The 21,073-nt window shown below is 43.7% G+C and overlaps 1 protein-coding gene across 3 annotated transcripts in view; it reads left to right on the top strand.

The window, feature by feature from the left end:
- The first annotated feature begins 12,692 nt into the window (after positions 1 to 12,692).
- The window catches only part of BRSK2 (BR serine/threonine kinase 2), a 464,708-nt gene continuing 456,327 nt past the window's right edge, over positions 12,693 to 21,073 (top strand). For all 3 annotated transcript variants that reach the window (XM_066627584.1, XM_066627576.1, XM_066627568.1), the window contains exon 1: positions 12,693 to 12,786. In XM_066627584.1, the coding sequence (XP_066483681.1) occupies positions 12,693 to 12,786 (94 nt within the window). The remainder of the gene's footprint in view (positions 12,787 to 21,073) is intronic.

Here is a 21,073-nt window from a genome sequence, read left to right as displayed (position 1 = left end):
AGCTGCTAAAGACTCCTTAATATGTTCACTGAAGTCATTTTCAGCAAGCAGGTAAAAGAGGAGAATACAAATGCAAGAGAAAAGGCAGAATATAATTTTTACCAGTCAAATGAGGATATGTTCCTGTGGCAATTGTTTCTGCGTTTTTCATTTATATGTACTTATGAAAAGCTCTGGAAAGATACCGGGGAGACTATGTAAAGGCACTGAATCTGACCCATTTGGCTTCTAACTATACTTGCCTATAAAAGGAAAACATAAAGCTTGGGATTTTCCCCTTGGCTGGCCTTCAACCACATGCTCATACATACAGAATGCCTCTTGATTTCTTCTACTCTGTTGGAAACTGACAAGCTCAAAAAATGGTACAAAGAGATGTTGGAGCCCTGACTGATAGTGGATCTGAGAGTCTACTCAGAGCCTACTGAGGGTTGCAGAATTCTAGAATACTTGAGCCTATTTACCCCTGCTAACTGGGTAAGAGGCACTTTTAAGTGGGTGCTCTTCTTTTATTTAGTGGGGGGAGAGTAACTGGCCCTCCTCAACCCAGCACTGTCTTTTCTAGTGGCTGTTTGCTGGTGTTCTTTTGCATCCTTTTAGATTGTGAGCCCTTTTGGGACAGGGAGCCATTACTTGTTTGTTTGATTTTCTCTGTAAACTGCTTTGTGAACTTTCTGTTGAAAAGTGATATATAAATATTGTTAATAATAACAATAATGATAATATTTGGAAAGCTTTTTCCATTAATTGGTTCTTTGATCTGTTGAAGATCACTTCTGCTACACCAATGGCTAAAGCAATGATGCCCCAAAATGCACTGACACCAAAGGACTGTAGTGTTCAGAGATTGTGAGGATCACTGAATAGCAAACAGATTGATTTATTTTATTAACAGCATTACAACTAACTGCACAGAAGTTACTAGCCCACAACAATATAATTAAATTGTTATTATATTCATATAATATATTAAATATAGCTCAACTGATCTTATATGTCAATGAAAATCATTTGTGGCATATCAATAATTCTGAAGGGGAACAGGGAAAAAAATGTCATCCAGTCTCCAAAAAGCTCCATATTTGCTCACCTGGAGGTTATTCTTAATTGCTACAGGCAACTGGCTTTTGAGAAGCCTGCTTTATTGTTAAAACTTGTACAAGGTCCTTTCATACATCAGTGGTCCTAAGGGTAACTTGCAATAGCAATGGCAAAATGTTAAAATACACAAACGTTACCATGATGTTAACAAACAATATCAGAAAGCCAAGAGCCCAAGGGACTAGAGATCAATAAAAATGTTTTACCAGCCCTCTAAAAAGTACAAGGGCCTCATGAGGCTTCCTTGGAGGGAGCTCTACAACCATTATGGTTACAACCATAACCACCTGCTCCATTTGGCTATCATACCAATTTCCGCCAAAGGAAGCACTTAAACCACAATCACTTTTGGCATATCTCTGCAAAATGCCATCTACTCACATGTAAAAATTTCCAAGACATCTTCATTTGGAAATACTGTACTGTCTTTCTTTTTGATACTGATAGAGACTTAAATGTCTGTAGCAAATAATTAATACTGGCATTTAAGTCTGTAACCTGACAGTAAGAACACATCATGTCACCTGATGACTTACGATGTCCTTTGAAACAAATATTTGTTTGACTTCTTGAAACAGCACTCACTTCATGTTGATTGTGATTCTGCTTCTGACATTTATAATCAGATTACAGTATTTGATATTGATTGATACTAACCAATTTCTAACCTGCCTTTCCATATCAATACAAGTGCCTTGTCCCTGGTACCCTCCAAATGTATCTCAGTTAAAGGCAAGGCAGAGAGCAGGGCCTCTTAAGCTGATAATTAGCAGGTTCACATGAGAGCAGGCCATCATCATTAATGTAACTTCATTCCAGACCTTTTAGGGCTTTAAAGGCTAATGCCACTTTGTACCACTTTGCAGTTTGAATTGCACCTAGAAACCAGTGTAGCATGTATAATGCACACTGGCTCCCTGAGATATGGACAGCTGCACTAGAGTTTTCATGCAGGTGCCATACGTCCTTGGTGGTGTTTTTGCAGAGGTGTGACAGTGGCAAGAGCTGACTGTTTCAAAATGCATACGTTCTGACTTTTCTACAAACTTCCAGAATGGAACCAGGACATATTTTGGGGTTTAGTGTATGTGTAATATGGTGTGACACAGGAACACAGCCTCTGCCCAGCTGAGAGGGGGGCCACCTTTAACCCCAGGGCCCAGAAGGGCAAAATACAGGGGAGTTTTCTGCAACCTTCTCCCTTCTCCAAGTACTTTCTCAGATTCCCCAATAGGGGAGAGGATGGTATGCCAGCTCACTGCCGGCGTGCATTGTCGCAAACCCTAGAGCTGGTGCTTCACCAGTGATAGCCCAGCGCCAGCCAGTGCTCAGCTAGCGCCTGGCGAGCGGTGGAGCTCTGCCACTCAGCGGTCGTGTGGACCGCCAAGCAGCAGTGAGGTAGGCGGAGGCATGGGGAGAGGTGGGAGGAGGCAGAGAGAGGGCGGGGAGAAAGCTCCACCAGATCCTGAGCCTCCATTTCGGACCACCAGCCCAACACAGAGGCTCAAAATTCTATGCCGACCCAAGGGTCGGTGTGGAATTGAGTTGCCTCATTGCAGGGCTACTTGGCTTACCTGGGGAAGGGGACAAATGTCCCCTTCTCCTGGGGAATCACCAGTGATGTCTGCAAAGCATGTAGGATGCAGCAGCAGCTGCTGCAACTCTGCACGCCAGGCAGTTTAGGATTGGGCTGCCCGTCATCCTCATGCAAGACAGCTTCCTTGATCCTCCACTTGCCAAGCACACCATGGAACTCTCTACCAGTTTATCCTTCCCTTTTCCTCATCATACACATTAATGATTTAACTAGGGAACAAGAAAGAGAATCAGCAAGGCAAGAAAGGTGGGAGAGCTGGTCACTCTAGCTCCTAATGATCAGCTTCACTCTACTGTTTTTCATGCAGAAAGGAGCTGCTCCAAAACAGGTTGGCCAGACACCAGCTGGACATATGAGCCATTCATCTGACCCCAGTCAGCATCTTGGCAGCCATATTTCCACACTAACTGAAATTTCCAAACTGTTGGCAAGGGCAGCCCCACACAGAAAGCACTGCAGTAGCGGAGCATGAACACAAAAGCACAAATGCTGCTCCTGTTACAAAACCCATTCTCATCAAATATTTTCCCATTGCTATACAAATAAGGTGGTGAAAATCCAGCAGTACTGCTGTGGTACCTTAGAATAAGTTGTAAAGTTTAAACCTGTGGATTCTCAGCATAGAATTAGGAGGGCTGTGCAATATTGCACAAGGACAACAGAAATCAGGCAAGCAGACCTCAACCATGATGAAAAGATTTCTGACAGCAATAGATCTCCAAATGCACAGCTTGTCTTAGTCATCCGGTGTTCACTCAAAGAGTTTGCAAAACAAGTAGTACCTGTCAGGATGTAAAAGCCATGTCTGGTGTCAATAACTGTTGGAGTTATTGGAGCCAATGACAGTTAAAGTAAATAATTATTAAGTAGCCTATTTACAAAAGCCTCCAAAGTGGTTAATTATTCTCATAACAACCCTGCTATCAAAGCACTGTTATCATCTTGTCATATCAACCAGATGAGCCAGCAGGAAAGCATTGAATCCTCCCAACCCTCACCATCCAATCAGTTCAAGCAGGCCAAACCCCACCCCTGCCCTTCCTCTTGTGTTCCGCTACTGTTTTTTCCAAATGCAACCTCAACATTCATCGCTCCTGGCAGCCACTGAGCATGCTCATTGTACATCAGACCATTTTGTATTCTTTTGTTTTTCTTTGCAACCTTTTAATTTATGAACTTATTGACTTCTACATACCTAGGGAGTCTCCTGAGTATGTAGATACCACTGCTTTGTCTGTAGGTGGTTCTGCTGTGCATATAAACTAATAAGCACTCAACCACCTGAGTTCATTATTTGTATAAAGATGTAGAATGGATATAGGCAAGAGGGCTCACACAATGAGATGTTGCAGTATGTACATCTTACTATTAACTCCACTGGACTCAGTGGGGCTTACTTTTGAATACACATGTCCTGGATCTAGGGTGACCAGATACAATGGAGGACAGAGTGCCTATACCTTCAACCATTGTATAGAAGAGGAAATCTTGAGAGGTGCAGCTTTATAAACCCTTCCATGTTTAGCTGCACCTGCCAAAATTCCCTCTTCTATACAACGGTTAAAGGCAGTGTTTCTTAAACTGTGGGTCAGGATCTACTAGGTGGGTCCCTATTCATTTCAATATATTTTTTAAATATGTTAGACTTGATGCTAGCATGGTATGTGACTGCATTTTGGGAATGTTACAGACCTGTACTTTGAACAAGCTACTATGTACAATATATTCTTTTAACAATGATAGTAACTAGGACTTACTCCTGGATAAGTGTGGGTAGGATTGCAGCCTAGGATTGTTAAAAGTTTTCGTGCTTGATCATGTCACTTCTGGCTATGACATCACTTCTCGTGGGTCCTGACAGATTCTCATTCTAAAAAGTGAGTCCTGGTGCTAAATGTGTAAGAACCACTGGTTGAAGGTACAGAGCACTCTGTCCTCCATTGTATCTGGTCACTCTGCTTGGATCATATGGTTAGATTGCAAGGACTGGGTGGGAGAAAAGCAGTTCTGATTTTCTCTCAGTCTTTCCCTGTTTTCTCAGTCTCAAAACTTTACAGGTCTTTGGAATTTTTACAGCTCTCTCACTCTCTCCCCAGCCTGCCCCCCATGAAGAGTGTGACATCATTCTGGGAATCTTGATTCTCTTTCTTTAACCTTTTAATTCCTCATGAAGCAAAATATTTTGAAGATTTTTTTTTTTGTCCCATTGGGGTTTTGGTTTTGGAAATGCATAAACGCTGCAAATTTCTGAAGTTCACCAAGAAACATTCATCTTCTCTGTGGATGGTCCCATTTTGGTTGAAAACGTTTATCAAAACAGCTTGGAGACTTCAGAAACGGAAGGAATGATATTCATATATAGAACGTTGGGTCTTAAGCTAAGCGATAGTGACTTGCATAAGGCTGCCTTGTGAGCTCAGGGTTGAGTATACATTTGAACCAGAGATTTCCAGCTCTGAATGAACACAGCTCAATAGTAGCAGTGTGGAGCAACACTGAACAAATATTTCAAATTCCTAGATACTAGAATAAAATGTACCAGTCGGTGTCAGGTTTGAAGATGCCAGCCTTATGCAGGAATAGGAAATGTCAGGATTTGTAAGCAGTAGCATCACATTGTTAAGGTACATGCTTCCCCCCCCCCTCTAGCCCTGATCCAAGGGATCACAGCTCCTACAGATGTCAAGAAAAGCTCTAACTGAAAATGAGTGGGAAGGAAGAAGGGGGAATGGAAATTAGACTTAGAAGTGATTCATGGAAGCATGTACATCAGCTAAACGCATTATGTACATAATTCTGAACTGGAGCCAGCTTGCACTAACCCCTGGCACAAGATCCATTTCTGAGCCCTTGTGCAAATGAACACTGTCTCTCTGGCTACACTACCCCCCCCAACCCTCGGCTTGTTTATCCAGTTTGTCCCACTCCTGGGTGCTGGGGCTGGCTGGTGGCAGCCGTGCCAGATGGGCAGAGGTAGTCCATCCTCCCCTTACTCTTCCTGCTGAGTCAGGCATTGATCTCTTCCGGCCGCCTCCCTCCTCCCAGTAGAGAGGGAAGCAGGAGTGTCCTAGAGCAGTGGTTCTCAAACTTTTAGCACTAGGACTCTCTTTTAAAAATGATACTCTGTCACAGTGGTTCCCAAACTTCTTTGCTTAGCAGCTCCCTTGATCTATTGGGCCATTGTTCGTAGTTCCCAATTAGGGCTACAGTCCTATACATTGTATAGGGCAGTGGGTTTTTGTGAGCTTTCTATGACTCCCCAGCTAGTTTCCATGATTCCCCCAGGAGCCATGACTCACAGTTTGGGAACCACTGCTCTCTTGGGACACACCTAGCTTTATGAGACTTTTAAAAAGGGTGATCTAGAAAGAAAATATATATATTTATTTACAAGTAATATTGTATTTATTATTTGCAAAAAACCTGATCCATTTCTCATAATGAGGCAGCTCTAATGAACAGCCTCGAGGCTTGAGGGGCTTAGGGTGCAATCCTAACCCCTTATGTCAGTGCTTTCCAGCACTTATATAAGGGCAATGCAGCTCTGAGATAAGGGAACAAACATTCCCTTTCTTTGAGGAAGCCTCCATGAGTGACACCCAAGTGCAGGATGCAGCACACGTCATTGGCACCACTATGCCAGTGCTGGAAAGCACTGACATAAGGGGTTAGGATTGTGCCCTTAGTTATGTAACCCAGCCTTCACCTGCCCCCACTACCTGTCAATGACAGACTTGGGGGGGGGGTAACAAAAAAGGATGCTCAAACATATCTCTCCCTATACTGTATTTATACAAGCTTGCAGACCACAGGAGTTCAGCTCTTTGCAGGGTAGTTAGCAGCTATCTGATTTTTGAATAGCCTCAGGGCTTGAGGCAATTAGTTATCTGATCTTTCCATCAACCATATTTTCATTAGAGGCTCTGTGGGACACACCAGAAATCAGGTCACGATGCACCAGGTGGATCCCAACCCACGGTTTGAGAAACACTGTCCGAGAGGGTTCCTGAGAGCAAACCAATTAACTGTTGCAAGACTCATGGTAGCCTAGAAGTTGCATGAGGAAAATCTAGAGTTCTATAGTGACTAGCTTTTCTTAACTTACATGCGGGTTACACACAAAGTTAAGCGAATCTAGATTCACCATGCAACTACGTTTTTCCAATTCAAATTCTAGGCTGCCGCAAGTTCTGCAACAGACCATTTGATTACTCCCACGAGGCCGTAGGACATTTGTATTGATGAATATTCCTTCTTTTCTTCCCCACTTCCTCTCTTGTTGCACTACATATAAAAAGGTATACAGGCTGTGCTTCGGTATCTGCAGGGGTTCCTTTCTCGGAACACACCAAAATTCATGGATAATCATACCCATGGGTCAGGGTATTCTAAACCTCTAAACATGGCCAGAGCTGTGTTCTGGTTGCATTCTTAGGGCCTTCTGAGGGCCATGGAGGTGACCCAGACACTCTAGAAGGCCTCTTGAGGGTAGGGGAGGCCGTTCACAGCCTCCCTGTCCCTCAGAAGGGCTTCCAAATGTGACCATAGCTCTGGTTGCATTCAGTGGTTTACAGGTCGGGCAAATCCATGGGTTCAGGGCCCATGGTGAGGTAAAACCACAGGTACCGAATCCACAGATATGCAGGCACAACCTATACTAACTGCCTCAGAAACTCAAATATTATATTCAGAACAAAAGGCCAGACACTCTTCTCCATATAACTTGGACAGCTTAACCCTGGCTACCTTAAACTATGGTCTCTCAACACTTCTAGCTCTAGCTCATGCAACTCAACAGGACTGAAATCCTATATACATTTTCCTGGGAGTAAACCCCACTGATCACATTAATATTTGCTTCAGAATAGACATGCAGAGGATTGTGCTTGAAGTCTCCAAAGGAAAGCAATTCAAAATGTCAATTGCACGTAGCTGGGTTGATCTATTCTAGATGAAGATTTTAACACACAGCTGTACCCAAAGGATGATAAAATTATACATATCACTTGGCAAGATGATACAGGCAACATGTTTTGCACACCATGGTAAGTGTTTAAAAGTTGAAAGATTTCACAGATGTGGTAGCCAGAAAAGGTTTATTATTAGCTTTCACTGTGCTAAAGTCCTGGAAAATTTTTCTCTTAGAGAGACCTAATGAAAAGAGTTTATTTTCAGATTTCGGAACTAACTGATGATCATATTCACTTTATTCAAGATGATTAAATATTTGTATTATTTTGGTCTACAAAGATATAAGCTAACATTTTTAAAATTCAAAATGCACAAGTAAAACCAAGATAAAAATGCAGTTGAATAAAAAACAGAATATAACAGGAACCTGATAATAACTGATAAGATTCAGCAGCATGAAACAACCAATGGAACCAGCAAGCTCAAGAAAACCAGACTCAAAAAAATTCAAAAGCCTAGCCTTTGCCTGCACCTAGAGATCAGTAGAGAGGGAATCTAGAAGACCACGTTTTCCAAATCCCTCTGCTTTCTGAGGCAATTAGTGCCCAGAGAAAAGGCATTTTAGGGTGTTTCATACCCCACATGTGGAATATGCTTCTCTCTGAGGCTTGCCCAGATGTTCTAGCACTTGTTGTCTAGCTGGTTTTAATCTGGTGACCTATTAGTTCTTCTGCTAGAATAGTGCTAAAATGTTTGTATTTTACTGCTCTGATGTGTCATCTTATGATGATGATTTGCATTTTTTTACTCTTGTTTTATGGCTAAATAAGTTGCCCTGACAGTTTGCTAGCTGAAGGGCAGCACATAAATAGTTAAACAAAAATGAGAATGAGTGGATGAAGTGAACCTCATCCAGGAGGAAGTTCTGTAACCTTGGTGCCACTTCTGAGAAGACACTTCCCAATGTACCTCTCCAGTGTAACATCAATTGCTGAAGGACCTGGAGAATGATAGTATAGTCAAAACAAAGCAGTTCTTAAATATCCTGGGCCATAGATAGGATTCAGAAGCACATTTCTTTTCAGATAGACTGAGGTACTATCTCATGAAGGATTTATTTTTGCCTTGATCTCTGGCCCATGATATTGCTTGCTTTAATTGACTGGATATATTTTATAAACTTTTGTTTCAGGCACATGTGGGGGCCTGTACCTGCGGATCCCATGTCTGTGGTTTCCATTAACTGCAGATCAGATCTGCAAGCTTACCACACATCCCCTCTGGGGGTGAGGGTAGCTCCACTCCCTTTGCCTCCGGAGGCTTTTCTGAGGCCCACAGAGGCCATGCATGTCCACCCATGGAATATGCAAGCTTCAGAATGGCCATTTTGGCCAAAAAAGTGAGGCCTTAAAAAAGTGAGGTCTTCTGAAGAAACTAGAAGTTGCTTTTTATGGCCCAAAAGGCCATTCTGAAGTTCACAGAGGCCATGGGTGGACATGTGTGGCCTCTGCAGGCCTCAGAAAAGCCTCTGAACCCAACCACAGCACAGCTCCAGTCAAGTTCAGAAGACTGGGGGGGGGGGCATCCCTGGGTATCTGCAGTTTCAATTAAACACAGATACCAGGGCAAGCCTGAACTGTACTCTAAATCAGTGGTCCCCTAACTTTTTCAACTGGTGGTTCCTTACCTAGTGGGCCATTGGCTGTGGCTCCCCATTAGGGCTACAATCTATACATTGGTTTTTCATGAGGATTCCATGGCTCTCTTGGCTGGTTTCCACAGCTCCCCGGAGAGCCACAACTCACAGTTTGAGAACCACTGAGTGTTTTACTTCAAAGACCAAGATGGGCATCATGATATTAAACCCCTTTCTAAACCTTACAGTCCTATGATTTAGGAAACATCACTGCTTTAGCACATGAGAAATCCCACTGAAGTTATTTTATGGCAAAGGTCAAAGTAGGCTACCTGTTCAAGAGCCTTCTTGAGTAACAGTCCTGTTTGACCAGTAGGAGAAGCAATAGAACCCAAACTATTACATTTAGCCTAACCATCACATTCTGCTCCAAACATATGAGGTACTGTATGTAGAGGTGTAATGAGATATCATGGTGGCAGCATCTTGTTTTAAAACATAAATTGCTGCCCAACAAATATGAAGTGGGGATTATTTCTTGTGAAGAAAGGATGGGCAGAAGAGGATTGTACACTTTCCCGCTGCTTGTACTTTCTTCACCAACTGCCCTGTCCCAGCCACTTGTCTCCTGGCCAGGCTCCAAAACCAAAAATAAGTCACGTCGGGAGAAAAGTGACCAGGGGAAAATGGATTCAAAAGGAATAGCATGGATGAAAAAATTCAGCACTTCCTCCCTGCCCTCCACTTTTCTCCTCTTATGGTATGAGCAGACAAAAGGTTGATGGGATCTACTGATAGATCTCTGGGTGATTTCCAGTCAATCAGCAAGGGTTTCCAATTTCTAGCTGTTTAACAATAGTAACAAAAAGATGTTTGTTCCAACCACTAAGATGACTAAATGAAAAAAACTAAAAGCTAGTTTTTGTGTGGAATAACTATGAGCTGAGTACTGGCAAAATAACAAAACAAAAAACAAAAAAGGTTCCTAACTACACATGTCCTTGGAGGCATCTTGTACCTTAATTCGGCATGAAAGTCTTTTACATGACAAGAAACAGGAAAAAAGGGCGTGGAGAAAGTTGTGAAAAGCTTGTGCAAGGATTTTTCTTTTTAATCTCTGCAAACTTGGGGGAGGAGTAGAGTTTTGTGTAAACCAGAATATGTACAGTTTATTTCTAAACGTTTGCAAGAAGCAGGAACAAAGAGTAGAGAAAGATGCCATGTACATGGAGGTCACCCATGTCCTGATGACTTATGAGACACAGTAGTTAATAAGACTCATGGGACACAATAGGTTAAAATGGCTCTCATTGTTGGCAACCTTCCGTCTCGAAAGACTATGGTATCTGGCTCTGAAAGGTGGTCCTGGAACAGCGTCTAGTGTGGCTGAAAAGGCCAATTCGGGAGTGACAATCCCTTCCACACTGGGAGCAAGTGCAGTCTGTCTCTGGTCTGTCTCCCTGGCTATGGGCCTTCCTTCTTTGCCTCTTTGCCTCAGACTGTTGGCCAAGTGTCTCATCAAACTGGGAAAGGCCATGCTGCACAGCCTGTCTCCAAGCGGGCCGCTCAGAGGCCAGGGTTTCCCACCTGTTGAGGTCCACTCCTAAGGCCTTCAGATCCTTCTTGCAGATGTCCTTGTATCGCAGCTGTGGTCTACCTGTAGGGCGCTTTCCTTGCACGAGTTCTCCATAGAGGAGATCCTTTGGGATCTGGCCATCATTCATTCTCACAACATGACTGAGCCAATGCAGGCGTCTCTGTTTCAGCAGTGCATACATGCTAGGGATTCCAGCTCGTTCCAGGACTGTTTTGTTTGGAACTTTGTCCTGCCAGGTGATGCCGAGGATGCATCGGAGCCAGCGCATGTGGAAAGCATTCGGTTTCCTCTCCTGTTGTGAGCGAAGAGTCCATGACTCGCTGCAGTACAGAAGTGTACTCAGGACGCAAGCTCTGAATGGCATAGAGCATAAAATGGCTCTATGTCTTTGTGTTTGGGTCTCAACACCACTCCAACCTCTATTTTGCACCTGGTTCCAGCCTGGTGGACCTTGAGGTTCTAGTAAAAAACAAAGGTCCTGCAAGCCTGAAGTCTTCCCACCCCTGCTTTAAATCATCTCTGCCCACCCACTTAGTACCTGCCCAGCATAACCCATGGGTGGTGCCAATATGTCTCCTTAGATCTTGCGTGGGACTGTAGTTCGGTTTCCACATCCTTTTTACTCTTTTGTTCTTCTAATATGCAATTATAAACTGAGGTTTCTTTTATTCTTTTACGGTGACTTGTTTCTCTGTGTGTAATTTGTTCATTTTGAAGACACCCACCCCTACACTGGCACTGACATAAAAAGCAAAGTTCCTCCTGATTTCCTTATGAGCCAACTGTGCTTGAATAATCCCAGAAGTCTCACTGTTTATTTCTCTGGTTGGATTTCCTCTCTCTCTCTCTCTCTCTCTCTCTCTCTCTCTCTCTCTCTCTCTCTCTCTGTGTGTGTGTGAGTAATTTTTTTAATGCCACAACCTCAGCATCGTGTATCATATATGCATCATATATGTAGTATTTAATATATTATATGTAATATTGAATGTGGGATGGATCTAAATGTGTTATATGATTGTTGTATAAATGTTTTATGTCCATGTCTTGGAGTGCATTGAAATGTTGTTGTGCTTTGTACAATGACAATAAAGTGCACTATACTATATTATGTGCAGCCTCTGTTTTGGGGGCTCTTGATTGCCTGGTGTGTAGCCGATCCAGAATCTATTCCCTGTCTGGCTTCATTGACTGAGGCTGCCATCCGAGCCACACTTTCCTGGGAGTAAGCCCCATTGACTATAATGGGACTTGCTTCTGAGTAGACAGGCACAGGCTTGGGCTCTTCTGCATGTGAAGTTTAGAACAGGGGCAGAGTTTTGAATTCTGATTAACTACTGACCTTATCAGGAGACGAATCCCGCTCTCGTTTGCTGGCTGTTGCCATTGGTTCTGATGCTCTGTGGCAGGCAGAGCCAGCAGCTGATGCTGATGGAAAAGAAAAGGTAGCGGAGGGGGGCAGGCAGGCTGAGGTGTTGTCAGGGATTGGCTGCCTCTAATGCCAGTCGGAGCCGGGGGCCCCAGCTCTTCCGCCGCTCCAGCTCCCAGAGAGAGAAGTAAGGCGTGCGAGTGCTGCTGACCAGCACCATGCGTCTCCGGCTTGGATCTTAAGCTTCCCCCAGCCCTTCTCCACGCACTGGTTGGTAGCTGCTGCTGGGCGTCAGCTTCCCAGGCAGCCCGGGAGAAGGAGGCAGGAAGAGGCGCACATCTTCAGCCCAGTGGACTAAGATCAGCCAGAGGGAGAAGGAGCGGAGCGGAGCGGCAGCAAAGTGGGGATTTCAAGAACTGCAGTGATCCAGAGCCCGGAGCTTCCCCAGCCGCGACCCGGGCAGCAGCTCCCGAGCCAGGCAGAGATGACATCCACGGGCAAGGAAGGCAGCGGCGCTCAGCACGCGCAGTACGTGGGACCCTACCGCTTGGAGAAGACCCTGGGCAAGGGACAGACAGGTGGGTTCTCTCGCAGCAGGAGAGGCTGGGCTATGGGTTTGGAGGTGGCGTCTGGTCAGCGGTGGGCTGGAGGCTCAAGCGCTCTCTCCGGCAGCTGAAATCTTGCTTTCCCCAGCCCAGGTTGCTTTGTGTGGATCACTCCTGGAAAGGGGTGGTGTTCTGATGACAGTCAAAGTGCATTCGGGGAGGGGCTGGTGGAGTGGAGGGGAGGAAGGAGGCTCTGCTGCTGGTGGTGAATTTCGCCTGGATTCAGTGCACCCCTTTCATTTTTTTCCTGCTTTAAAAAAAAACAACCTAGAAATCAGTTGCATTGAGAAGCGCATAGTGGAGAGGAAGAGCAGGAGGCGGCAGCTGGGAGTCACCAGCAGGGTTTTATGACATCATGATTGAAAAGGGTGTAGTCCTTAAGGTGCAGTTGGTAGAGGTTGGGGGGGGGGGGAGAGAAGAAGAAGAAGATGATGATGCACAGTGCAAGCTATGACAGTGCTTTCTGTGGTCATTTGCAAAGCATCCCTGGTACTGCCCAAATGGAAAAAAAGTAATCGGAAGCAAAGATCTAAGCCCTGATCTGGCTGCCTAATTTTGTTTTAATCTTACTCTGTGTGTCAGAGAGAGAGAGAGAGAGAGAGAGAGAGAGCTGATTTGAGATTCCCTGTCCTGCAATCAGCTGCCTGGGGGATTTTGTTGTTGTTTTTGTCTGCAAGGAACAATGGCAAGAAACATGAAAAGGAGGGAATGTAGTGCAGGGCATGAGCAGGGAGCAGGTGCTTTTGCCCTACGTGACATAATTAGATCCCCTTCCATGCATTCAAGATCTGGTTGCCTGCGTTCCTGCGAGCTGCACTTCAAGGGCAGGAGAGCGGTGATTGTAACGAAGGGAGCTTTGCAAAAATAAAAAATAAAAAAAATAAAAATGTCAGATCTCTGCCTGCTCAAGCCTTGCCTAGTTTTCTCCCTGTTTTGGTAACAGGTGCAGTGGGTGATCTTGTCTGGCAGCCTGGAAAACCCTAGAAGTAGATCTGAGTTTCTTCTGGTTACTGTGGGTTTGTTTTTTGTTTTTTTTTTAGATGGGCAGGAAAATACAGATCTATGAGAAACCAAATAGGTATTTTTCTGGGCTCTTGTGTGTGTCTGTGTGTGAAGTGTTGTTCATTATGGTGGGACAATAAAACATGGTGCATTGTGCTTTGCTTTTTTAAAAAGACAGCCCAGCTTTGCCCATCTGTTGTCTAAAGGATTTAATAGGCGTTTCCATCCCCAGCTGCTGCCTCTGTTCTGCCTGTTTTCTTGCCTGCCCTGCATGGCAGCAGCTCTGCAGTCCCTGCAATTTTCTTAGGGACTGAGTTGAAATCCAGATCTTTCTCTGAAAGAGGCCAACCTTTCCTGTGATGACTGATTACGAAGAACCCCCCCCCCCACCTTCACCTCAGTTCTTTTTCATCCTCCTCGAACCCCATAGCAACCGCTTGTAGATCAGACTGGTTATGAGAATGACACTGCTTTTAAAAAGGAAGGCTACTTTTATTTTTTCTTTCTCATTCCCCTCCCTGTGCTGCAGTATCTTAATGCATCTTTTTCACCTTTCTCCTTTGCAATGGTGAGTTTAAAAAAGCCTTCTTCTCACCAACCGGATTCATTGTGAAAGAGATCTTAACATGAATAAGGAGCGGAGGAAAATAAAACTCTCAGTAACGCGTTTGCAGTGTCCTGATGCGTCAATAAAAATACTGTATGCTGTATTCAGAGGTGAGCTCTTGCTGTACGCTCTGGGTTGGTAACTGTGGAAGAGGCCCTAGATGTACAATTGCAGTCTTATCCTCATCACCATGTCAATTTTGTTCTTGTGCCATCAGAAGTCTGCCACTCTGATCAGCACTCATTTACAAAAAGTCAACATTCAATTTCTGAAAATATAGCTAAATTAGCTGCTTTTCAGGCTGATTTATTGAATGTTCATGAGAAGTCAGTCCTATTGAGTTCCATAGAACCTATAGCTAAGTTTGCATAGGATTGCAGTCCTTGAGTCTAACCATTGAGTCTGGTATTATGTTCCTAAAGGGTTGGCTGCAATTTCCCCTCCCCCTCCCCTTGCTAATCTTCCTATCTTTCTCCTAAGTGATTAGAGAGTGAGAGAGATGGGGGGGGGGAGAGTAAGTGCGTGTGTTCAGAGGTTTGCTGCTGTCTGGCTTTGCAGCCCTTTGAGGGACTTAGCTGAGCAAAGATTGTGCTTTATGATTTTATATCTAATTGTAGTTGGACCTCTGCTCTTTGTGTTCATGCACACTGTGTGGATCACAATGCAGTGATATGGGGATGATATCTAAAAGCCAAAAAATAGTATCAGCATGATTTGGGCTGCAATCCTATGTACTTGGCTGCAAGCAAGTCCCATTGAACTAAATGAAACTTACTTCTGAGCAAACTTTCATTGAACCAGAATGTTTATTTTCTTTTCCCTACATTCACTCTTGGTACACTTTGCATGAAGAAGCCCTGGCATTTGGATCTCTAAGCAAATTGGAAAGATTCGGAGTTAGGAAAGTCAAAGTCATTTGCATCCATCATCTCTTGTGTTTCTCAGTGGGAAATGGTGTGCCAGGCTGGTGGTGGAGAAGATGAAAATTCAGTGGCTGGGATCTGCATAACCTTGTTATTTCCATGTGATAGAGAATTTCATAAAGTTGTTTTGGCCTTTGCAACTCTGGCAGTGCTGTGGTGAATCAGATCATAGTGCTTCATGAGTGCAAGAGGAGGAATGGAAAGTGCTTGCTGTCACTTTGAAAAATAATTTGACCCAGCGTAACCAAAAGCAGAAGCTCTCATTATCCATTGTCCCGTTTCTTCTTGATGGATCTTTTTCTTGATGGATCTATTCACATTTCCTTCCCCACCCCTAAGTAGAAGAAACCTTTACTCCAAAAGTATTTCAGTTATGAGGTCCTTCCCTACTCTGCGTAAAAGTCTCTTTAGGATGTCACCTACTCTTCTCTAAAAAGATTAGATGGTTTTGAAGATCAAAGAAGAAGGTATTAGGAAGGCAAGTGTGGGTCCCTGCCCAGCTCACAGGTCAGTATTGCAAAGCCCTGCAGTGAAGAGAACTTTCACCTGAACTTTGAGTGGCTTGCTTCAGCCACCACTTAGCTCTAAATGGTGTCCTTCTTAATGAGTGAGAAACAACATGTTTACAGACATGACCCTGCTGGTTTCAGCAAAGAAGTCCAGATGTTGTGTCTGTGCTATCAGTGGAAGCTGGTGACATCTGGTATGGAAAACCGACCTGGCAAAGGGATGCGTTTCAAAGGGCTGGATGATGACTGTGCTGATTCTCATTCAAAGCAGGGGAAGCAAAGCTTGTCCTGAGGAGCCTCCAGAGCTGGCACATCAGGCTTGCTGAAAGTGATTGATGTCACAAAGGGAGGATTATGGCCTCCTGGTTCTAAATGCAAGATGGGGGCGCATAAGGAAAGCCTGCAAAACATTTGCATGCAGCCTTTCCATAATGTGGGGAGTGTGGCAAGAGCTGGGGAAGAAATTCTTAATGCAGTGTAAGAATTGTATGCATGTATAATTAAATTAGACTGCTGTGGTAAAACAATTGCCCCTTTGTTACTGTATAAGGCAGATTTCAAAGGGGTTCCACTATTGTTTCCGAAAACTGGACTTGTGGAATCTGCATTCAGTAGAGAGGCGGGATACGTGAAGGCGTGCAATAATCTGATCATATTTGCAAAATTGTATTATGAGGAAACATCTTTGAAAATGCTGACAGCAAGAAATATAAAGGATGGAGGAGAGATGGTTTATATACATTTCATTGAATTTACACTGTAGCATAGTTAATTATGGGAGGTTTGCACTGTAATTAACAGTAATGAACAAAAACGATGTGCTTTTGTGCTTGCAGTAACGCACCGGGAAACATTTGTGCTTAGAGAACAGATCAGATGTGGAGACAAAAGCACCAAAATTTAGATTTATTATTCAAATGAAACCAAGTCCTCATTAATTTGCTATGTGTGACGTTTTGCATGAAATCAGCATTTCGTATGTTTCATCACTTCAACATTTCTATTTAAAATCTAGGAGTCGTTTGCTCTGCATTTCTTTTCACCTTACTAATCACTACATTCCTGTTTGAACACTAACTCTTCCAAATCCTATACAGGGACAATAGCGTGTCTCCTTCTAAAGCCTTTGCGATGTTGCACTCATGTAACTTTTGGTGTACTGCATCGTGTGGTACTGGCATATCTTAGGATCCAGCTGTTAGAGTACTCCATGTTACTTTAGTGTCTATGTATAGATGATGAACTGAAGACTTTTCTTATCAACTGGCTTTTTAAAAAAATGCCATTCCGCTTTTGGAGACATTTTCAAAACAGCTTAGTGAATGCTCATAGGAAGCTGCATTATACTGAATCAGTCTATCTCATATTGGAAACAGCCTGGCAGTAGTTTTCCAGGGTTTCAGATATAAATTTTTCTTGCTGTATCTGGAGATACCACAGGGACTGAAACTAGGACCTTTTGCATGCAAAGCACATGGTCTACTCTACCATTTAACCATGGCCCTTCCCCTATGATAATGACGATCCACAATTATATCTCTGCTTTTCCTCTGTCCTTATTGAGGTCTCTGAATGGGTGTCTGAATCAGGTAATGTGCTAGATAGGGGCTAACAAAGTGAAATTCATTCCAGGTCAGATGAAAACACAATACTTATTCTCATTAAGTTCTCTCCATGTTCAGCAAAGGGAGGGATGGGAGCCTGTTGGCCATGCCCTCTGATGCCAACACACCCACTGGCCCTACTGCCCTGGCAACTGTGAATTCATTGTTTGTCTGTGATGGGGAAGAGCTGAATTATAGAGGGTTTCTCCTCGTATTTTAGAACCCTGATCAGAGTTCCAAATTGTTTGGAGAAACCTTCCATGCTTTCAGCTCTGCCCCTCAAACACCAAACAGGCCACCATAGCAGCATGAATGCCAAATTGGAATCTGGGGGCACTGCCTGCAAGTGTGGTCCCAGTTACCCTGCCTGTGTTGCCTGTGTGGTCCCCAGAACCAGGGGACATCCACTAAAATTGAGTGTTGGGAGAGTTAGGACAGACAAAAGAAAATATTTCTTTACTCAGTGTGTGGTTGGTCTGTGGAACTCCTTGCCACAGGATGTGGTGATGGCATCTGGCCTGGATGCCTTTAAAAGGGGATTGGACAAGTTTCTGGAGGAAAAATCCATTACAGGTTACAAGCCATGATGTGTATGTGCAGCCTCCTGATTTTAGAAATGGCCTATGTCAGATGCAAGGGAGGGCACCAGGATGCAGGTCTCTTGTTATCTGGTGTGCTCCCTGGGGCATTTGGTGGGGCCACTGTGAGATACAGGAAGCTGGACTAGATGGGCCTATGGCCTGATCCAGTGGGGCTGTTTTTATGTTCTTATGTTCTTAATGAGTGTGGGGAGAATGTTGTGAAAACAGAGCTGTTGTTGAGATTCACAGTTTGAGGTACTGCTGAACTTAAGATTCACTGCTTCTGTTTGCGTGGCATTTGTGATCCGGAGAGTTTTTTCCACCAACATGTGGTGCAGCAATGGTACCTTTTTCTGAGGAACTAGGGATCTGGCTTCTGTGATGCATGCCAAGGGACTGGACTACTTGGAGCTTCTTTTTAAGAAGCATTTAGAATCTGCAAGTGGTATAGGTTTGTGACACATTCAACATGAAGAGATTATGTGTTTTCTGCATATGTAATTTTCTGCAGTAGTAACTCTGGTGTCCAGTAGATTTCCAGGCTTAGTGCAAGGAGCTAATTTCAGCCTTTAAAGCTCTAAAGGATCCAGAACCACCCAGGGTATCTGAAGTTGTGCCATGTATCATTTGCATTCTCCCAGTCTCATTTGCTCATCAAGCAGTAGAGGAAGCCTTGCTGGTCGTTCCTTCATTGGATGGGTAGAGGTGGTTAGACCTCTTGCCTTCTTGGTGATGGTACTTGCTCTTTGGAACTCCCTCCTCATAGAATTGTGCCTGACTGATTCTCTCTCCAGAAGCTAGCCAATGTATCAATTTTTAGGAAGGTTTTTGGACTATGAGTGACTTCTGGTCTTTGTTTTTTAACCTGCTTGCTGTTTTAAATGTTTTTATTTAGTGTGGGCTTAGTTCAGTCAAAGTCAAGCACTTTTCATATCTCACTGATTGTAGTGTGAGATTTCAACACATGACTACCTCTCCGCTGAAATCTAATGGAAACATAGAAGTGATCAGGATAATGCACTGAGGTTTGAACACATCTTTTATTTCAGTTGAAGGGTAGAAATATATTCAAGGCCAATGTTTAGTTGGGTGCAAAGTTGACATGTTAGGCAATTGTGTATTTGTTAAATGTGTGCTTGCCCATTCTGCCTAATATAAAGGGGGTGGGGCAGTGGCGTAGCTGGCGGGGGGGTGGTCCGCCCTGGGTACCACCCTTGGAGGGTGACACTACAAATGCCCCAACATCACTAACATCGCGGAGGTTTGGAGTAACCCCATCATGCTATATACCAGTGGTTCTCACACATTTAGCACCAGGACCCACTTTTTAGAATGAGAATCTGTCAGGACCCACCGGAAGTGATGTCATGACTGGAAGTGACATCATCCAGCAGGAACATCTTTAACAATCCTAGGGTGCAATCCTACCCATGCTTACCCAGGAGTAAGTCCCATTGATTATCATTGTTAAAAGAATATATATAGGAGCTTGTTAAAAGTACAGGTCCTCAAATGCAGTCACATCCTATGGTAGCATCAAGTCAAAAATATTAAAAATAAAATATTGAAATGAATGGGGTCCCACCTGAAATTAGCTCACGACCCATCTAGTTGGTCTTGACCCACAGTTTGAGAAACACTGCTGTATACTGTTGGATGTGGAATTTCCAGCGGAATGCAATGCAAGAAACCAAATTGAAATATCTCCTTTCCATCAAAAGTTATGGCTAAAAACCTGGAAAGCAAAAAATGCATGGAACCCTATAGAAAATGAAACTGAGACATATCGCACGTTTACTTGCAAGTAGGCAAACTTGCCATAGTTCATCGGAAAGGGCAGGCTGAGAGGAATCCAATGACACAAGAATGGTTCCTATCCAATGAAAGCAGCCCCCAAAAAACACTCAAGAAGGAAGTCCCTCCCTCCAAGCAGACAAATGTATTGAGCCCTATGGAAAGTGAAAGTAAGCCACACTGTTGCGTTTACTTATGAGTAAGCAAACGTGCCTTGGCTCCTGGTCAAGTCAGGCAAAGGGGAATGCAAGGCTAGCTGCATGGTCCCCATCTGATGAAAGTGGAGCTCAATAAATGCTCCAGAAGTCAGCACCCCCCCCCCCCAAGAATAAAAAAGAGTATTGAGCGGGTAAGGTCCATTTGATTTGTTTTTAGACTTGCAAAGCCAGGTGGGTCCTGATAGTGCTATGCTTGAAATATAAGAATTTACACTGAACTGGGCACTGGGGAGGGCTGAAAATCTCACTGATATTTTTGTGTGTGGAATGGGGAGTGTTCTTGCAGGCAGGCTAGAGAGAAAATTCTCTTGATGGAACAGGGCTGGCTTCCCTTATTTAATTATTTGTTCTCTTTAATTTAATTATTTATAATTATTTTATTTTGCTTGATGATGTCACTTCCAGCCATGATACCACTTCCAGTGGGTCCTGGACAGATCGTCATTCTAAAAAGTGGGTCCCAGTGTTAAAAGTTTGAGAACCACTGCCTTAACTCAAGACAGGTCAATTAGACATTCTTGCAGGGGACAGGGCACCCTAATGACCAAAATTCTGGAAATCATTGCTTTTAGGAATAACACCATCATGTTATATACCATTTGATGCAGAACTTCATCCATTGCTTGTGGGGAAATATTCACTGCATTAATTTTCTGGCCATTATTTTTATTCATTTCAAATCCTGAGCTGCTTAGAGGAAGGGTGGTATAAAAATGTGAATGAATGAATTAATAATTAATAAATTATTAATTAATTATGTCATATGGGGTGACAAAAATTTATGGGGCCTGGGTGTCAAATGACCTAGCTACGCCACTGGGGTGGGGGGGTCTGCTTTTTATATCAAAAAAGGAAGGAGTTGCCTACTTTACGTTGTCATTTTCTCCCTGCCAAACTCCCTTCCCGGATCAGAGCTGGGCAGAGGGACAGCTGCTGAAAGCAGAGATGTGTAGGTAAGGCAAGGGAAGAATCTGTTTTGTTCTCTTTACCTATGCAGTCCTTGGGGTATAAAAAGTAGCCCC

This window comes from Tiliqua scincoides, chromosome 1 (assembly GCF_035046505.1).
Source record: "Tiliqua scincoides isolate rTilSci1 chromosome 1, rTilSci1.hap2, whole genome shotgun sequence".
In the NCBI taxonomy this organism is placed as follows: domain Eukaryota; kingdom Metazoa; phylum Chordata; class Lepidosauria; order Squamata; family Scincidae; genus Tiliqua; species Tiliqua scincoides.
Note: the sequence above shows the minus strand (reverse complement) of the source record. Positions and strands in the feature narration are given on the sequence as shown.